The 20,338-nt window shown below is 38.0% G+C and overlaps 1 protein-coding gene across 5 annotated transcripts in view; it reads right to left on the reverse strand.

The window, feature by feature from the left end:
• Positions 1 to 218: 218 nt before the first annotated feature.
• The window catches only part of LOC107850281 (uncharacterized protein sll0005), a 49,122-nt gene continuing 29,002 nt past the window's right edge, over positions 219 to 20,338 (reverse strand). Inside the window, exons 7-17 of one of the 5 annotated variants that reach the window (XM_016694689.2) lie at positions 20,158 to 20,283; positions 19,093 to 19,293; positions 15,538 to 15,644; positions 15,276 to 15,438; positions 15,047 to 15,112; positions 14,407 to 14,500; positions 3,270 to 3,382; positions 2,419 to 2,489; positions 1,428 to 1,626; positions 817 to 1,068; positions 219 to 717 (exon numbers count right to left, since the gene is read on the reverse strand). In XM_016694689.2, coding sequence (XP_016550175.1) covers positions 643 to 717; positions 817 to 1,068; positions 1,428 to 1,626; positions 2,419 to 2,489; positions 3,270 to 3,382; positions 14,407 to 14,500; positions 15,047 to 15,112; positions 15,276 to 15,438; positions 15,538 to 15,644; positions 19,093 to 19,293; positions 20,158 to 20,283 — 1,467 coding nt within the window. In that variant the 3' untranslated portion in view covers positions 219 to 642. Of the gene's footprint in view, positions 1,069 to 1,427; positions 1,627 to 2,418; positions 2,490 to 3,269; positions 3,383 to 14,406; positions 14,501 to 15,046; positions 15,113 to 15,275; positions 15,439 to 15,537; positions 15,645 to 19,092; positions 19,294 to 20,157; positions 20,284 to 20,338 lie in introns of all 5 variants that reach the window. The other 4 variants (XM_016694691.2, XM_016694688.2, XM_016694690.2 and 1 more) reach the window with 4 other exon arrangements.

Here is a 20,338-nt window from a genome sequence, read left to right on the forward strand (position 1 = left end):
TTTTTAGAATGAAAAGCATCAAATATGAAATTACATATGTGCAACTAAACATGACAACAAAAATTACACTTGATTATTTTATGGCAAACAAACAGGTGTTTAATTACTAATTAGTGTTTACCAAAAAAAAAAAGTTGCTAATTTGTGTAATTCCTTGGTGTAGTAGTAATTAACACTGTGATTTCCAAAATGAACAACTCTGAATGCCGAACTATATATTTTTCCCAAAAAAGAACCCTCAATCTAACATTATAGAAGAAGCCTTCGTTTTTTATATAGTACAAGAGGATGTACAAATCTTTCGAACCAGTAAGGATAAGAATGAGGATGTACGTGCACAAGGAGATTACAATTAGCTGTCCTATGCAATTTCCTATAACGTCACCCAAAGGGTAGTCCTCTGTTACAACTTCCAAAGTGCGAGCGAGTATGATATCTGTCGACGGTTTCAATGATAGCATGTACATGAAGTTGCTGCAAGTGCTAACTTCTCTTTTAGCTCAAGTAAACCAAAGACACTTTGCTATGCTACTAGATTTTGGTATCATGGCTTCTGTAATATGGGATTTGTTGCAATCTCCTTGATCTAACATGTAAAAGAGGGTATTGAATAACTTAACTGACTGTGGCCCAACCGAAACTTTATGCACCAACTACAACTTCCCGTGGAGCAAGTGATACACGGTCCAGGTAAGCGTTAGAGAGACAAACCAAAACCTGATGACAAGCCAAAGCCGATGCTTTGATAAAAATCAGACATGAAGAGCAGAAAAACCTCATCATCAGTGTTGGACTTTTTCTTGCAGAACCTAATACCTTGAAGAGAATCAGTTTAAGCCGGCGATCTCTGAGGGTTGACTTGCAATCATAGTCCCGTGAGAATATCGCAGAAGACGATCCTAGCATTACATTGGGCGCACCAGTTAGCTGCACTTGGGAGCTAATTACATTACTTCCAAGTGTTTCAAATATCCACTGGGACAGTATATTGGCAACAATTTTGCATAGGTGTTGACAGAAGAATTTTGCCTCCTTGGAAATAAATGCTCTAACTAATGAAGCACCATCCTACCACAGAGAATTTGTTATTAAATTGTGACACATGTAGATACAGATTAGTTCTTCCAAATGAAAAATAGATAATACTAGGTTAGCATATTATTTCACCTCCACATGTTCACAGAAACATTTTCCTCAAGACACCAAGCACATATAATGAGAGCGAATTTTCCATCTCTGAATTTAGATACTTAAACAAACTAGATGACCCAATGCAAGAATCTACTTCCAACCCCCAATCCCTCTCCAGATCCCATTTAAGGCCCATAGTTTGCAGTTGATTGTGTTAGAAGAAACGGGTTTTCATATTTAAAGTAACAGTAAAAGAATATCTCGTCAAAGGCAATATATCAGGCAAAGGTACTCACTGCCGTCATGAGCAATCTTCGCAGCACAATACCGTCTTCAGATGGTAGTATTCTCAACACCAAGTTTGCAACATCGAATACACCAGCAGCTCCATCAGAAGAATAAGCAAGAGATGCTTGAGCATTTGATACCATGATAGAGTTCAAATAAGAAAGAGATGCTTGAGGATTTGGTACCATGACAGTGTTAAACCCTTTCCTGGAAAAATTAGCAATCAACATCCAAAACGTACTAGGGGAAAAAGCTTCTAACAGCCATTGTGTCGGAAAGTGAAGCTAAAAGATGCGACCAAATGCAGTAGCAAACTGGCCCATCAAGTCTTTTCTTTCAGACATCCTCACTGAATAGAGAATGCATTAAATTTTAACTGAATGTGGTATGAAATGTGCATTTCTCCTAAAATTGCTTGGGGAGACGTAAAAGTTTAGGGGAACTAATTTGCTATTAGTCCACTGTGTCATTCCTCAAGCTTCTTAAAAAGACATACTAATACCAAAGCTTGTCATTCCTCGTCACAGAAAGAAAAGAAAAAAACCAGATGACTATTTCCTTCTCGTCCCTCCTTATTCTCCTGCTAAAATATTACCATCCACTCAAAACACATACTACTGCTCTCACGTCTCAAGGACACAGAGTGCCTTTTACCACTGGATACATAATAACAGTTTTCACATCCTTTGAGAAAGCAGTTAAAGAAGAAAAAGAAAGCAAACTCTAACCTCATATAAAAAACAAGATATTAAGAACTGAGAAAGCGAAGTAGAAAGACATTATAAAAGATAATGAGAAGGCCAGGTAGCGATGATGAGCAGTTTGGGTCTCCTATATCTAGAAAAGTTTGTCTCTCTCTTCTTTTTTGCAAAAGTAACAGAAAAGGATGTCAAAGGAAGAAGCATTTAAAACACACTAAAAAACAACACTAACATTCACTTAAAAATATACTGAATAGAAAAACAAAAAATAAGTGTAGAATGGACTACGTCATGGTACCTAGTTGCTGCCACTCTTAAGAAAAGAGCTAGTTTTTGCCATTGAAATTCTTTCTTTCTGTTTAATACCACCTGAATGGGAAACAGCAAGATAACATTGAAGAAAGGGGTGATCCAGAAGTCTAAAGTCATCTTTTTGTTAACATTATCACTCTATCAGTAAAAATAGAAGAAAAACTGTCTAACAGAACAAGGAGAAGAAATACTCAAGGTAAAGTAAGCATGAAGCGGGTTCCAATAAAAGAATCAAGGACTACAAGATGATTCTAAAACGACAACAACAACAACAACCCAGTGTATTCCCACAGCGTGGGGTCTGGGGAGGGTAAGATGTATGCAGTCCATACCGCTACCTCCGAAGAAGCAGAGAGGTTGTTTCCGATAGACCCCCGGCTCAAGATAAGGATAATAAACAAGGGAATGGATGACATAACTGAAATAAAGAATAGAAAATAATAGAATAAAATCACAGGAATATGAAATACGGAAAATAAGAGCAACACGGAATAAGAAAAATAGGAACTAAGCAATAGAAAATAGGACACCCACCTAGTAGTGACATACACTAACATACAAGATGATTCTAAAAATGAAAAAAAAAAAAAAAAAAAAAACTTCACCCGTTTCACTGTAAAAATACATTTACTATCACACCTAAGTTTTTTCTTAAATATTTAGATATGAGATTGTTAAGTTAACAAAATTCCATCCACAAGCCAACTACTAGATAAAGCAGTGAACACAATAAGCTTGGTGAACACCATTTTAAATATGATTTTTATGTGTCACGGAACACCATTAAGGTCAATTACAGTATGACTAGATACCAAACATATAAAGCTGTAAAAGTACCGAATGTAGAATTTTCCTCGAAGCAACAGAATTATCAGAGAGAAGCTTCCGAACAACATATGGAAATGCAGCTTCAAAAGTTCTGAAATTTGGATCTCCAGCCACTGCCAATCCTGAGAATATAAGCAGAAGTTACACGCACAGCTATACAGTTCTATTGGAACACAATAATTATACTGTTAAATGTTCAATCCAACAAGGAGCCAGTCCTAAGAGCGGTTTTCAAGACGAATATAAAACAGCTGGCTGCACCATCAAAACTACACACATATTCAGACTTGGAGAAGGTGCATCATTGTTATTTGATAGAATCCAAGGAATCCATCATGAGCTTAAGAGGTTTCAATGACTTCTTAGTAGCTTAAGATGCCTTGGAAGATCCATTAAAGAAGCTTTCAAGATCCACAATATGTTAAACTGGATATCTGAAAGGAGGATATCAAGATCAGTGTTATCAAATGCGAAAACAGCAAAAAAGCTCTAAGGTCTGTTGGGGCTTAAAGCGAAAAGCACAAATAAACTTGTGGGCTTCAATGACAAAGGCGCAAAGGGAGAGAAAATAAAAAATATTTATGTTTAGTCCAAGACTAATAATTATAAGCATGAATGACAAATATATGAAAAAAGAAATTGAAAAACAATTACGATAAAATGAAATATCAATGCTTTAGTGTTGCGTCTTCAGAAGAGACTCATTGGCAAAGAAAAGAATGTCTTCAAAACTTGATGACGACAGTGAAGTGCACGTAAAGCGAGGCGAAACGCTCAACACGTTTGAACCTCGCTTCAGGGCTTAAGCGTGCTTAAAGCGCCCCTTTGATATCACTGGTCAAGATTCAAGGCAATTAGAAGCCTTAAGGGAGCAAACAAGCCACAAAGGATAAAAGAAGACCTGACTGCCCAAGACCTCGTTCGCGGCTTCCACTTGCAATTGCAGACCTAGCTGATTTTGTAGAGACCGTGATCACAGAATGTACTAAAGTTTTCAAATTATGTTAATTTGTCGATTTAGCTGTTAAGATTACTGAGGAACAACTTTATCAGAATATTTTTGCTTCTCACTTCGGTAAATTCGCAATAAATTTTCTGTGGACTTTCAGAAATATTTTTCATGTAGCTTGGCAAGGAAATTTTGAACTGCTCCCCCCTTTGTAAGGAGGCACACCCCTTCTCCCAAAGTTATGGGGCTGTCTTGTCACGTTCCTTAGAGAGAGTTGTCATTTGTTGTTAGTTCTGAATATAAATCCTAATATAAATAGTTTATATGTCTTCATCTTTTTAGACTTGAATGAATATTGCACTGCTTTGTGAGATCATAGAAGGTTCTCTGCCTTTTTAGATTTCCAACTTGCAATGGTACTTGATTGAGGATTCATGCCTCTTAAAGGTTTGGTATAACTTAGGTGTTATTTGATTCATATGATATAATGTATTTGGTTTCTTCCACCAATGTCTATTATAATCAAAGTTCTGTCTAGTTTATATCTTCTACTTCTATTTCTGCAATCGGTTTAATATCAGAGCATGGGCTAGTGTTCTGTTTCTACAAATACTGATTATATCTTTTGATTCCATCAAAACCTACAAAAACTAAAAATAAAGAAACAAAGAAACACTGAAAGTTTCCACCAATGTTGAGTTGCTTGGAGCCAATGTTTTGATCAAAATTTGAATTCAACTGAATTTCGATTGGATTTGATTGGGGATTGTTGAAAAATAGTTGAACATCAAATATCAGATCCTTTGGAGTTGATTAGAATTAGTTTTGGATAAAAATTGGAAGCTAAAATTTGGAAGAACGGTGAAACCCAGGTAACAACCCGCTAGCAGAAAGTTGAATTTAAAGGATCCTCGGGTCGCAGAATTAGAAATATCTCTCTGTTTCGTGAAGACGAAGCCCAATCTGCAAACTACGTTCACCTATTTACAAAATGCCAGAATACATGAAATATAGAAATAAAAAAAATAAAAAAAATCTAATTCTTTCATTCTAAACATTATGACATTATTATTAGATTATTTCATTACAGTCTTAGTAATCTCCCAACTTTCAACGATATTATCATGCTTCTGTTTTTGCTTTCTCTAAAAGGTAGTTTCATGTTATTTTGATGTCTAAATTCCCTTTTCTAGAAACACCGCAATCTATCTCCAATTTAACTGCATAACGGAAAAGATACTTATAGCGTGTCCATTTGTCAGTTAGGGTAACTAGAATCTGTTTGTCCCCTACTGTAACTTATTTTTAAGCTCACCCTCTCTAGTCCTTTATTTTTCTCTCCTGGAATTGATCTTTGCAATTTAAATTTGTCTATGTCCTCAAATTGGTACACTTAAATATAACTGTTGGAGTCCCACATCGCTGGGTTAAAGGATCCTTGGTCTCCTTATATGGTCTTAGGCAATCCTCCCCTCATGAGCTAGCTTTTGAGGTTGAGTTAGACCCAAGGTCCATTTCTTTATCATGGTATCAGAGTCAGGCCCACCCAGTTCATTGTTTCCGATGTTAGGCCCCCCCCGTTTTATATTGTCCACGCTCCAGATGTCCAGCCCTGGGCGTGCGGGGGGGTTGGAGTCCGACATCAGTGGGTTAAAAGGTCTTTGGTCTCCTTATATGATCTTGGGCAATCCTCCCCTCATGAGCTAGCTTTTGAGGTTGAGTTAGGCCCAAGGTCCATCTTTTTATCATGGTATCAGAGCCAGACCCACCCAGTTCATTGTTTCCGATGTTGGGCCTCCCGTCTTATATTGTCCATGCTCTAGATGTCCAGCCCTAGGCGAGCGGAGGTGTTGGAGTCCCACATCGTTGGGTTAAAGGGTCCTTGGTTTCCTTATATGGTCTTGGACAATCCTCTCCTCATGAGCTAGCTTTTGAGGTTGAGTTAGGCTCAAGGTCCATTTCTTTAACATGGTATCAAAGCTTCCACGATCTTGGAAAAGAATCAAAGAGTTTCCGCTGCCGGCGCACGGCTATAATCCATATATACCGTCCGTCTGGCCAATGATTATGTTAGCAAAAGTTGGGTCACTGACTCACTGTGTATCTTTCTAGTGACTATTTTCTCATATCTTTGCGTAGCACCATGCATTTGTCCGGTGACTACTTTTTCATAACTATTTTTCTTAGCATCGTACTTCTTTTCAGTGACTATTTTCTCATATCTGATTTACGTAGCACCGTGCATCTTTTCGGACTACTATCTCATATCTGAGTCGCATAGCACCATGCATCTTTCTGGTGACGACTCAAATTTAATTTACATAGTTCCGTAAGTCTTTCCGATGACTCCTTAGATTTTTTCAGTAGGATCGTGCCATCATTCCGACCCTGCCCATATAATCTCTCTTTTCCAGTAAGATCGTCCCGTCATTCCGACCCTACTCATATAATTTCTATTTCTCAATAGGGTCGTGCCATCATTCCGACCCTACACATATTTCTCTTTTTCAATAGGGTCATGTCATCATTTCAACCCTACCCATATAATTTTTTTTCCTCAAATTGTAGTCACTTTTCAGCCATCAAATCTAATAATCCAGCGTGTGAGCATGTTTCGGCTAAGTTTCCGGTGACTTTCATGTTCAAGATCTACTCGTCTCTTGATTTCGAGATGACCCGTATATTTTATACTAGTTTTCAGCAATTTTCCAACGACACATCGACTTTACGGCAATATTTACCACTTTCGGATCATTTTTTCAGTTTGTTCCGTTTCAATTGAGGTCTCCCAGACGTCCAAAGCAGTCCTTATCAGTTTTCTTGCAGATATCTTCACCAAGTCCCTCACCAATTCTCATATTAGTTACATCCATAACAAGCTTGGTACATATGTCTTCTATGCACCAGCTTGAAGGGGAGTGTTAGAATATGAGTAGGAATAAGAATAGCATATAAAATCCTACTTGGAAAAGGATTGTAATGTAGTGTCCTATTAGGAAAAAGATTGGAATGTATTGTCTATAAATAAGGCCTCAATGTAATAATGTAGTTACAACAATTCAATAATATTTTTCTCTTATATTTCTCACAATAAACAACAAATAGATTTTAGGTATAATAGCAAGGAATACTATAAAAAGTAAGCATTTCAGGGCTTGAAAAGAAGGGACAAAAATTCTCCATACAGGTTGGGTTTGGAAAGGGTGGTGTGTACAGACCTTACCTTATCTTGTACATGTATAGAGAATGTTTCCAAAAGACCCTCAGCTCAAATAAAGCAATTTAGAACAAGTTTGAAAAGGAAATACAGTAATGAAGGTGTTATGTTGAAACTAATTGTCACCACCTGACCTAATTAATTGCACAAATTGAAGTAATTGAAACAACTGAATTTGGAGAAAGTTTCATCTTTATTGATTTCAGTAACGGAATTACAGAATTGAGAATTAAAGGAAAATGAAACTGGAATTCGCGCTGGTTGAGCTCCAAGCTGAACTGATAAGAAGAAGAAGAAGAAGAAGTCAGTAGGGAGAGAGAGAGAAATCCAGAGAGAATTTGAGGGAGAGGAAAGAGGGAGAGGTAGTTAGGTTACCAGATTTCTGTTAATGCCCCTTTCTCTCTCCCCGTGGCCTTTTATAGACACGCAAGCTGCCACGTCAACTGATCTGGGCCTTCCATCCATTTAATTAGCTTTTAATCTGAATCATTCATTTATTCCTCTAACTACCTTCAAATAATTTAATCCTAAGGTCATAACATTTTCCATCCACTTGCAAAACAACCTTGTCCTCAAGGCTAAGAATCAAATCCAGGAAACTTGGACTTGAAAAAAGAATAATCCTCCCAAGTAGCGTCCTTAGGAGCCAAATTAGACCACTGCACCAGCACACAAACACCAGCACTATTTCCCTGTTGCACCAGCTGTCGCTGTAAAATCTTCACAGGATGCACCAGAAATTGCCAATCAATATTAGTAGCTGGTAATACAGTTTGAACCACAACATCTTTGCCTACTCTCTTCTTCAAAAGTGATACATGAAAAACAGGATGAACTCGCGAAGTAGGGGGTAAAGCATGCCGGTAAGCTACTAGTCCCACCTTGGCAAGCACTTGATAAGGGCCATTAAACTTGGTACACAACTTCAAGTTCTTCCTCAGGGCCAAGGACGACTGTCTCTATGGCTGATGCTTAAGGAACACCCAGTCATCCACCTAAAACTCCATTTCAGTCCGCTTCCTATCAGCAAACATCTTTATTCTCTCTTGAGCCTTAGAGAGATTATCACTAAGCAGCTAATGCATCGGCTGCCTTTTCATTGCCAAATCTTCAGCGGCAGGTACAGTAGTACTCAAGAGGGGCCCAGGGAGCTGTAGTGGCGTGTAACCATAGAGAACCTCAAAGGGAGTGCACTGCAGGCTACTATGAAAATTGGTGTTATACCAGCATTCAGATAAATGCAACCATTGTTTCCAGTGAACAGGTCGATGGGAAGTCATGCATCTTAAGTAGTTCTCTATACACCGATTCACCCTTTCTGTTAGGCCATCACTCTGAGGGTGATATGCAGAACTAAAATGTAGTTGAGTACACAATAACTTGAACAGCGCTTGCCAAAAATTGCTCAGAAAAATCTTATCTCTATCAGAGACAATGGATTCAGGCAATCCATGGAGGGTGTGTATCCTTTTCATGAATTTATCTGCAACACTAGCTGTAAATGGATGAACAAGAGTAATGAAATGGGCAAACTTAGACCTTCTGTCCACCACTACCAAAATCACTTTTTTATCCTGAGATTTGGGCAGACCCTCAATGAAATCCATACTCACATGTCTCCACAGCTGATCAGGAATAGGTAAAGGTTGCAGCAGGCCAGGATAGGGTACATTCTCAGTCTTGCACCTCTAGCAAACATCGCAATTTGCAACAATTAGGATTACCATATGCTTCATGTTGGGCCAATAAAAAATCCGATACAAACTCTTGAGTGTTCCTAGTTGACCTGAATGACCACCAAACGGGGATGAATGAAAGATCTTAATCATTTTTTCTCCAAGAGTACCAGAACTCCCCACAACTATCTTACTCTTCCTTCTTAAGACACCAGCTAAATATTGATAGAAGTAAGGTCCAATAGCAGCAGTAGTCACCTCAGCTATGATAGTGGCTATCACGGAGTCATCCACATAGCTATCACTTATATGCTCCATCCACCGAGAAACCACAACAGTAATAGCATTAAGGGATGCAGGGATAGCATCTTGTGCTTCAAACTGTCTAGAGAGGGCATCCGCCACTCTATTTTCAGCTCCTTTTTATACTGAACTTCAAAGTCTAAGCCTAAAAGCTTAGTGAGACCTTTTTGTTGAATAGCAGTAGTAACTCTTTGTTCTAGAAGATATTTAAGGCTGACATGGTCAGTCCTCACAATAATATGCCTAAACTGCAAGTAATGTCTCCACTTATCTACTGCATTCAACAAAGCCATGTACTCCTTCTCATATATTGGTCTGCCTCTGTGCTTAGGAGCAATAACCTTACTGAGACAGGCTAAAGGTCTTTCCTGCTGCATCAACACAACTCCTATACCAGATTGACTAGCATCAGTTTCCACTATGAAAACCTGAGTGTAGTCAGGAAGAGCGAGCACAGGAGTACAAGACATAGCAACTTTAAGTGCCTCAAAGGCTTGGTCAGCTTCAATAGTCCAGCGAAAGGCATCCTTTTTTAGAAGATCATGCAAGGGTCAACATATGCTACCATAGCCCTGCACATACTTTCTGTAGTATCCTGTCAGGCCTAAAAACCCTCTAAGAGCCTTAGCTGGAGTAGGTTTGGGCCATTCTTTCATAGTATTTATTTTATTAGGGTCGGTGGACACCCCTTCTGCAGTAATGATATGACCAAGGTATTCCACTCTAGCCTGACCAAATGAACACTTAGATTTCTTATAGCATATAAGGTGTGCTCATGCATCACCTGAAACACTATTTCGAGATGAATCAAATAATCTTCCAAAGACCTGTTGTCGATAAGGATATCATCAGAGAACACCAAAACAAATTTCCTGAGGTAAGCCTGAAAAACCTGATTCATAAGAGCTTGAAATGTGGCAGGAGCATTAGTAAGCCCAAAGGGCATGACTTTGAACTCATAGTGACCTATATGTGTTCTAAATGTTGTTTTGAACACATCCTCAACCTTCATCCTGATCTGGTGATAACCAGCTCTAAGATCAATTTTTGAAAAAATTACAGACCCTTGGAAATCATCAATTATAGGAATTGGATACTTATCCTTTATTGTGATTTCATTCAAACCCCTGTAGTCTACACAAAACCTCCAAGAGCCATTTTTTTCTTTACTAATAGTGTTGAGGATAAGAAGGGTGATTGACTATGTTGTACAATTCCATTATTCAGCATCTCAGCTACTTGTCTCTCAAGTTCCTCTTTTTTATGGTAGTTGTATCTATAAGGCCTCAGGCTAACAGGTAAGGCATTTGGCTTCAGAGGAATTGCATGATCCAATTTCCTCTCAGGTGGTAATGACTTAGGTTCAGCAAACAACATGTCATACCTGACCAATATCTTCTGAATTGCTCCATCAACCTCTATTTGTTCTACCTTAGTAGTTCCCGCCATCAAAAATAAGTGAGCCAATAATGTTTGTCCTTTCCTTAATATCTTTCCCATAGCAGTACAGGTGATCATGTTGAGTTGTCTTTCTTCAGGTAGTGCATGAAGAATCACCTTATCTGCCTTCTTACCAACAGTCACACAGTGATTCTCATGATCAAACGTGGTTGGATTAAATTTCTTCATCCAGTCGTTGCCAAGTACAATATCAGATCTACCCAACTTGATAATCTTTAAATCTTCTGTAAAACTTTTACCTCCCATTTGCCAAGTATAGTCTATGCAACTAGAACTGCAATAGACATAGTTGCCATCTACAATAGTCACTCTAATTAGATGAGAGTACACAAAATGATGACCAGTTTCTCTTACGGTCTGTTCATCTATAAAACTATGAGTAGCACAGGAGTCCACCAGTACAGACAAGGACTTATTTTTTTTGTGCCTCCAATTAGAATCGCATTGACCCCTAAATTGCTTCCTGATAATGCATTCAAACACACAGTATCCTGTATTTATGAATTTAATTCACCTTCAATCTCTATCTCAGGGTTGTTAATTTGGTCCGATGGCATCTCTTCAGTTTCTCTAGTGATGCACTGAAGTTGTTTCATCTTACATTGATGCCCAAGGCTAAACTTATCCCCACATTTGAAACAAAGATGATTACTCTTTCTATATTCATACACTTCAAGACTCACCCTAAACACATTAGGTCTCACATTAAAGGTGTTTGTTCCCTTAGCAACCCCTGCATTGAAAACATTACTCAGAGGTTTGTACACAAGCTTAGCTTTCTTCAAGGCAGCCTCTATCGCCTTCTGCTGCATTCTAGCTTGCTTAATTGCAAAGCTCAAGGTAGCCGGTCGAAGCATCTTAACTGCAAACTTAATCTCTTTCTTTAAAGCCCCCCATAAAACTAGACAAAAAATAAGCATCATCTAGGGTAGGGTTCCTGATGATCATTTGAGCCTTAAGATCTTCAAATTTGCTCAAAAACTCATCTACACTCCCTGTTTGGACCAATCTATTAACTCTTCGACCACATCCTCCACTGCTACATCCCCAAATCGGCTGCATAATTCAGATTTAAACTCTAACCAGGTCACTAAACCTCTACTTAGGGTCAATGAATAGTACCATACTTCAGCATCTCCACACAGGTACAGTGCAACATTTTCAACCTTCTGATGTTCTGCAATTCTATAGAGATTAAAATATCGTTCGCATTTTCGAATCCATACCTTAGGATCATGACCTTCAAAGTTAGATAGCTCCTATCTCGGTGTAGGCGCTTGATTGCCCTATTGTCGAGCTGGTCGACCTTCATTTCCAGGAACCGGAAGCAAGCCATCTCCTAAATTAGGATTTCCTTCACGGCCACCATTATCGCGCCTCTTCAGTCCCACTAACCGCTCTAAAATTTGTTCCAATGTTCCTTAGATGCCCGTTTGTATGGTTGACAATTTCGCTAATAGTTCGTCGTGTAGAAGGAGTTTCTCATCCATAAGTCTCAAACGAGTACCCTCCGCCATTGTTACTCTTCGCAGTTCGTAGAGCTGAACCTGGCTCTGATACCAAATGTAAGGACCTGACCTAATTAATTGCACAAATTGAAGTAATCGAAAACAATTGAATTTGGAGAAAGTTTCGTCTTTACTGATTTTAGTAACGGAATTACAGAATTGACAATTAAAGGAAAATGAAACTGGAATTCGCCATGGAACTGATAAGAAGAAGAAGAAGAAATCAGTAGGGAGAGAGAGAGAAATCCAAAGAGAATTTAAGGGAAAGAAAAGAGGGAAAGGTAGTTAGGTTATCAGATTCCTGTTAATGCCGCTTTCTCTCTCCTCGTGGCCTTTTATAGACACGCAAGATGCCACGTCGACTAATCTGGGCCTTCCATCCATTTAATGAGCTTTTAATCAGAATCGTTCATTTATTCCTCTAACTACCTTCAACTAATCTAATCCTGAGGTTATAACACTAATGAAGAACAAAACATTAACAACAAATAATACGATAACCGAAGGGCAAAGGAAAAAAAACAAATAATAATAGAAATTGAAGAAGAGGATAATAGGGGGATGATAATAAAGCAAAGGAGACAACAAATAATAATAATCAAAAAATAAGATAAGAGGAATGTAATAATAAATTAATGATATGGGAGCACTAGGTAACACTCAACTACCTACTAACCTTTTACCCTAATCCTCAACCTCTATTTCCTCCTATCTAGGATCATGTCCTCGATAAACTGAAGGTGTTCCATGTCTTGTTTAATCACATCTCCCCAATATTTCTTCATCCTACCTCTCCCTCTCTTCATCCCCCACCCTAGCCAACCTCTCACACCTCCTTACAGGAATTTGTGCATCTCCTCTCACATGCCCGAACCTTCTTCATCCTACCTCTCCCTCTCTTCTCTTAATATGTAAATTGTTGTTATAAGGATGTAGTAACAGTCCCAGTCCTTCAGTTTCTCACCATGCACAATTTGGAAACCAAAGGTTGAATATTTCACCTGGTTAGATGCTTGTGACGCATGTCTTACTTGGTCCACCAAATCAATCTTTTCCTTCATCGCGAAGTCACTCACCAAATCTAGACCATGTTAATCAACATTGCAGCAACTACTTAGATAATGCCTAAAATCACCCTGGAGTTTCGCAAAGCTAGGGCAGGAAAGGAGGAAAGGAGTCTGTAAAAAGGCAACTAACTTTTGGATCTTCATTCCATCTATGGTCTACAATCTGGTGGACGGTGTGGACAAAATGTAATTAGCCCCAAGTATAAACCTTTTTTGTTGCCCAATTTTTGGCAACCTGACCAGTTATGGATGGCAATGGGGCGGGGCGGGGCGGGGGCGGGGAAAACCTGTAAAGACTTTGCCCCGCCCCTGCCCCGCATAGCATAATTTGTAGTTTTTACCTAACCCACCCTGCCCGCATTAACCACCCCCCACCCACCCACCCACGCATAAACCTGTGACGCATATATTCAAAGAGCAGTTCAATGTAGTTGCAGATTGAACAACTCTGATTTACAAAGTGAAACTGTTCAAAAGAAAAAGATACTTGATAATTGCAAATACAAGTATCAGAGTAAATTGGAATATGGGGGGAAGATAATTCTTTAGTGGTTCTAAGCTTTAAAAATTGGCAATCTCTCTCAGTATTTTGCTATTTTTATAATTTAAAAAAACTTACTTTCAATGGCCTGCATCTTCTTTGTTTTTCGTTTTAGCATCTCTTGATAATCAGTTTTCTTTTATTAATTTTACAGTTTTGTAGGAATAATAAAAAGTAATATAATCGGAGAATTGTTCTACTTCTAATTTACTTGATTTCAAAGCTTTTATTTTGTTTAAACCCACATAGCCCGCGTCCCGCCCGCGCCCCATTGCCATCCCTATGACCAGTGCAATGCACGAATTATAAAGCTCTTTCAACAGCACAATCTTTGTGCTGTTTTGATTCTAAAAAAATCATTACCTCCGGTAAAAACAAAAAAGGTACTTGTTAAGAAATAACAGCTGGGCATATGCTTATCTACCTTCTAACGAGGCAAGGGAACGAAGCAGAAGGATGAAGTATGGTGGCATTCGGAAATGATACTTGAATGCTACAGACACTATTTTACTCAAAACCTGCAAACGCAAATCATAATAATCAGCCATATAACAATATGGTCATAAGCAGCAAGAAAGTACACCGCGTTGGACCGTAGGTGCAATGATTTACTTCACGGGCGAGGTCTCTGGTTCAAGTCCAGGATGGCTCAGCGTTTCACTTTTTGACTTCCAAACTAATTTCCATGGCCATTAATCGATAATGCTGTTTTTCAGGTGCATGTGTTTGTAACAAGCTTTACATTGAACACCTCTCTTCCACTGCAGTTCCATATGATCCTTTCTTGCTTGCTTGGTTTGGATTATTTCACCTGATTGATTAAGTTCTTTTTTTTCGGTCTAATCAGTTTTATTCATCACAATAAATGTACAGCTATCATATGAAAAGATAAATTTTGAAGCTATTACTTCCAAAAGAAACGGAAACAGTGTGTATAATTACTACTCTATATAATGAGAAACTATTTTCATAATAGAAGACAACCAGGCTCTGTCCAGTGGGACCATCCATGTAACATGAGAAAGCAACACAAGTACTACTGCACATAAATTTATAATTCTTACCCTGCTAAACTTGATATCAGGAATTTCACCCTTAAATTCAACTTCCCCCAAAGCATCTGCCAAATCCTGGTTAATTTTTCAAAAAGTTGGTGACGTTAGAAATCTATAGAACTGATATCCATTTGAGCTTAAAGCAGTTGGTTTTAAAATGTGCAGCGAATACTGTACTGCACCATGCAGCATAAAATTGAAAAATAAAAATTGATGTGATATGATCTGTAGATAATACCATGGTGACAAGGCGTAAATTAGTCCCTGGCTTAACAACATCCATTTCAGTTAGATCAACGACAAGAGACCCCCAATCCCCATTTACAATGTGCACAATGGATGCAAGCATAGCATACTGATGCTTCCTTTTCACCCGACAAAGCAAGCCAAAATCAAGAAACCTGCAACAAGGGAGAGCTCCACAAGAGCAATAAGTACAAGTTTCTAACTCCTTCTGTCAAATAGAAAATTGATTATCTTAGTAGAAGTTGCAAGGATACCCTATTTGTGCTGATGATGTGTATCTTAAATTTCCAGGGTGTGGATCAGCATGTAGTAACCCAGTATCAAGGAGTTGAATCAATGATGCCTGTACTCCTTTGTTAACCTAGAGTAGTAGTTGATGGATAAGAATCTTTCAGCATAAAAGGATCAATGATATTAGATAAGATGCATCTCACATCATGCCTTGCAGAAGAAGATAGTTCCTAATCTTTCAAGAAAACAACTCAAGTCTGCTCTCCATTTTCTTTCCAAATTGGTAGCGGAAACTCAAGCTAATATTGGATACTTAGAGCAACCAACTTTTAATCACATTATTTTCAAAGAATTTCTTTCAATCATATTGTGCTTTGCCATAATCCATCAAGCAAATAGATATCATTTTGTGTTTTCTCTTCTTCTTTTCTTTTTTCCTTTTATAAGAACTAATTCCCTTCTCTCTATTAATTTCGATTCAGACAACTATCTAAAGACTGACCAAATTAGTAATTTATATAATCCAAGGAATTGGGAGATCTATGAGGATGTCACACATCGTATTGGAGCGGGAAGGGTAAAATGTGATAAGAAGATGCCTTTGAGACATAAAGGGAAGTTCTGTAGAGAAGTTGTTAGACCAACTATGTTTCTAGGGCGGCGTTCGCTGGTCAAGAATTCACAAATTCAAAAGATGAGTGTAGCGGAGATGAGGATGCTTAGATGGATGTGGGGGCACACTAGGAGAGAGAGAACTAGGGACGACGATATATGGGGTAATTTAGGAGTGGCTTCAGTGGGGACAAGTGGGGACAAGATGCAGGAAACGACGGTGAGATGGTTCAGCCATGCAAAGAGGTGTACAAATGCCCTAGTGAGTAGGTGGGTGTTAGAATTGGTGTAGGATCAGGAATAGTATATAGAATCTACTTAGAAAAGGATTGTAATGTAGTTGTCCTACTCAAAAAAGGTTCAGAATGTAGTGTCTATAAATAGGGTCTCAATAAAAATATTTTTCTCATATATTTCTCACATGGTATCAGAACCTCTACGATCTTGGTAGAGAATCAAAAAAAAGCTTTTGCAACTGGTGGGAGGTTATAACTCATATAGCAAAAAGTTGGGGCACTACCATATGCATGAAAAATAATCATGTTGAGAAGGACTAATTTGAGAAGCATCCGGGACAAAGAAAGTAGTCATTGTTCCGGTGACAACTCTCTGATATCTGGTTTGCATAGCACCGTGCATCTTTCTAATGACTACTTTCTCATATCTGATTTACGTAGCACCGTGCATCTCTCCAGTGCCTACTTTCTCATATCTAATTTACGTAGCACCGTGCATCTTTCCAGTGACAACTTTCACATATCTGATTTGCATAGCATCGTGCAAATTTTTCGATGACTACTTTCTCATATCTGAGTTGCATAGTACTGTGTGTCTTTCCGGCGATGACTCAAATCTGATTTGCTTAGTTTCGTGCGTCTTTTCGGTGACTCCTCAGATTTGATTTCTAAAGTTTTACTTTTTGTCGGTGTTTTGTGAAAAACCAACACCACCAAGAGGTTAAGTGTCTCCCCACGACCAAACCCCAACTAGTGTCATGGCAAATCGTCCTACCACACGCCTCCACACGGCGGCGCGTAAGCCTTTTCTGGCAAGTTTTTCGATGACTTTATTGTTCAAGATCTACTCGTCTATTGATTTCGAGATGACCCGTATATTTTATACCAATTTTCAGATTTTTTTTCCTGCAAATACTCTTTCCAGCGATGTTTACCACTTTTTTCAGTTTGTTCCTTTTCAACTGAGGTCACCCAAACGTTTCGAGCAATCCTTACCAATTTTATTGCAAATATCTTCACCAGATCCCTCATTGGTCCTCATATTAATTACATCTATAACCAGGTCGGTACATTGACCTGAATGCACAAGCTTGAGGGAAAGTGTGAGAATTGGAGTAGGAACAGGAATAATATGTAAAATCTACTTGGAAAAGGATTGTAATGTTGTGTCCTACTTGGAAAAGGATTGGAATATAGTGTCTATAAATTGTGTCTCAGTGTAATGATGTAGATACATAATTCAATCATTTTTTTATAATGACAACTCAATCATATTTTTCTCTTATATTTCTCACAGTGCAAAAGGTTGGTAGTGATAGGTCTAAAAGAAGGTAAAGGTAAGCCAACAAAGAATTTGCATGAAGTGATTAGACATGACATGACTCATCTTTAGCTCATCGAGGACATGACCCTATAAAGGAACGTATGGAGGTCCGAAATTAAGGTGGAAGATCAATAGGTAGTCGAGAAATTTTCTCTTTCTTATGGGTGAGTGATTCTAGTTTAGAGCACCTGGTCTACTACTTTTTTTTACTTATCAGTATCATAGTTATTATTCTATAACTATCTTATTCTTCAAATTGTATTACTATTGTTATTTCTTTTACTAGGGTTACCCTTCTATTGCCAGTACATTTCTTTTCTACAGTATTTGCACCACGGCGTTTACTTTTGCATTTTCCATAGTGGTTTTTTTTTAGCCGAGGGTTTATCTGAACAGCCTCTCTACCCCCATAAGGTAGGGGTAAGGTCTACATACACCTCACCCTCCCCTGACCCCATGTGTGATCATATTGGGTATATTGTTGTTGTTGTCACATATAATAGGGTCTGGGGGTAGAGGTCTACACCTCACCCTTTCTGACCCCATGGGCGATCATACTAGGTATGTTGTTGTATATAATAGCGTTGTGTACAAATCGAATCAATACGAGTATTCGAATAGATTTGAAGAAATTTGGATAATTTGATTTGAATTATACAATTTGAATCGTTTTACGAATTTAGTTTTAGAATATTTCAGTTTTACTAATCGAATTTGGTTTTGGGCGTTGACAATTAGAATCGATTCGAAAATCAAATCTGCGCGTATATTGCCACTAAAAAAATGTTTTACAATTAAACTGTTTTCTTGTATTTTTAATATTGATGCCTACTTATTCTTTTAAGTTTCAGTCATGGTTGGTGAGAAGGTTGCTTGCTGGTTGAAAAAGAGATGGTTGCTATCTATTGCTAGGTGTAGGCCCTTTTTTTTTGCTTTTGTTGCTACTATCATTATATTATTAAATGTTAGTATTTTTGAGTTTGGAATCATTGTGGTTGGATTTTAATTCCACTTTAAACTTGCAATGCAATGTTACTATAGGTAACTTAAGGTCTAATTTTAAAATTTTGTTGTTTTTTATTATGTTTGCTCTAAAATTGAAATGAAAATAGTTGCTTGTTGAAATTTCAAATTCAAGCAAATTGAATTGAAACAATAAAAGATGAATCGAATTGGACCTAGAATGAATCGAGTTAGGATAAGGATTTTAACAAATCGAAATTCGAAATTTCAATTCGATAATGGCTAAATTCGACCTGAATCTATTCAGGCACAAGCCTAGTATATAAGATGTTGGTCTTGAATTATGCACCTCAGTAAATGCTTAGCAGCTATACAATAAGGATTAAAAGAATCGGTTGTTTTCAGTGAAGTAAAGAATGATTAAAGAACAAAACTAAATGCACCAGATCAAGCAGACGTCGTTTAGCTTCACTTTGGCGCCCCTCTCCATGTGTTGATTGATGAACAACAGAATCCTCTGTGGATATCATCATCAAATCAGTTGGACTCTCACCAACCAGCCATTCCATAGTCAAAACTCTCTTGCCACTTAGACCTTGATAAATTTTTGGAATACGGATAAAGGAATATGTAGAATGGACTTCCTGCAGTAGATGTTTGACAAGAAGGTGAAAGACAAAACAAGTGTAGTGTATTCTAAATTACTCATTGAAAATGAAAACTAACAGCATCTCTACCTCTCACAAGGCAGGGGTAAGGTATGCATACAACCCACCTTCCCCAGACCCCACTTGTGGAATCACCTTGGATTATGTTGTTGTCATTGAACAAGGAAAAAAAAATATAAATGTAGAAAAGAGTCATAGCTGGAGCATATACTTAGTTACTTGTTGAAAAAGAAGAGAAAAAAATGTAGGGAAGAGCTCAGCTATGATGTCGAAGAAAAGCATTCAACTCAGAGAAGACAATTTCATGTGAATCATGCAATTTAGGTTGGACCACCAAAAATTCATGGAAAAACAGTGTGCTTGTTGTATAATCGCTTCAAATAAACTACGACATCTATGTGCACTCAGATAAACTTAACAATAACAGGGAAAGCAAGGTCACGGTTATTATCTTAGTTCTGTTTCTATAAAGGCCATTGTTTCTATTTGTATGAGAAGGGCCAGCACAATGCCAGACATAGGTATGACAACAATAATCACCACATTCGAACGGACGAAAATTGAGATATTTTCTTAAATTTGAAGACATTGCATCAACCAGTGAAGAAGATTATGTGAAGCTAATAAATCTTGCAGAGACCAACGAGGACCACAATCACGGTTTGAAGTTAACTTTGAAAGCCGTCAAAGCATCTGCAAATGCTAGTCAGATCTTCATTTATATTTTTACAGATGCTTTTGGTTTTTATCTAACTGACTGCTCCCTTTCTTCTTATTATTCCATTTTTCTTTGTTTTCTTCATTTATTATGGAGGAGGATATTATAGAAAAAACAAATACCTGAAACTTCATGGCATTTTCAGCTTCGCAGGTGTAATCTAACTCCCCAACCAACCCTTTTCCAAGCTCGTCTGCATAGAGACAAAGATCATTTTTCCTTTTTGCTATCTTCTGCGCTAGTCCCAGCTGAAGCAATCAATTGCAATGTTAGTCTTGAAGTCTACATTTACACGTAAAAAGA

This window comes from Capsicum annuum, chromosome 12, assembly GCF_002878395.1.
Source record: "Capsicum annuum cultivar UCD-10X-F1 chromosome 12, UCD10Xv1.1, whole genome shotgun sequence".
In the NCBI taxonomy this organism is placed as follows: domain Eukaryota; kingdom Viridiplantae; phylum Streptophyta; class Magnoliopsida; order Solanales; family Solanaceae; genus Capsicum; species Capsicum annuum.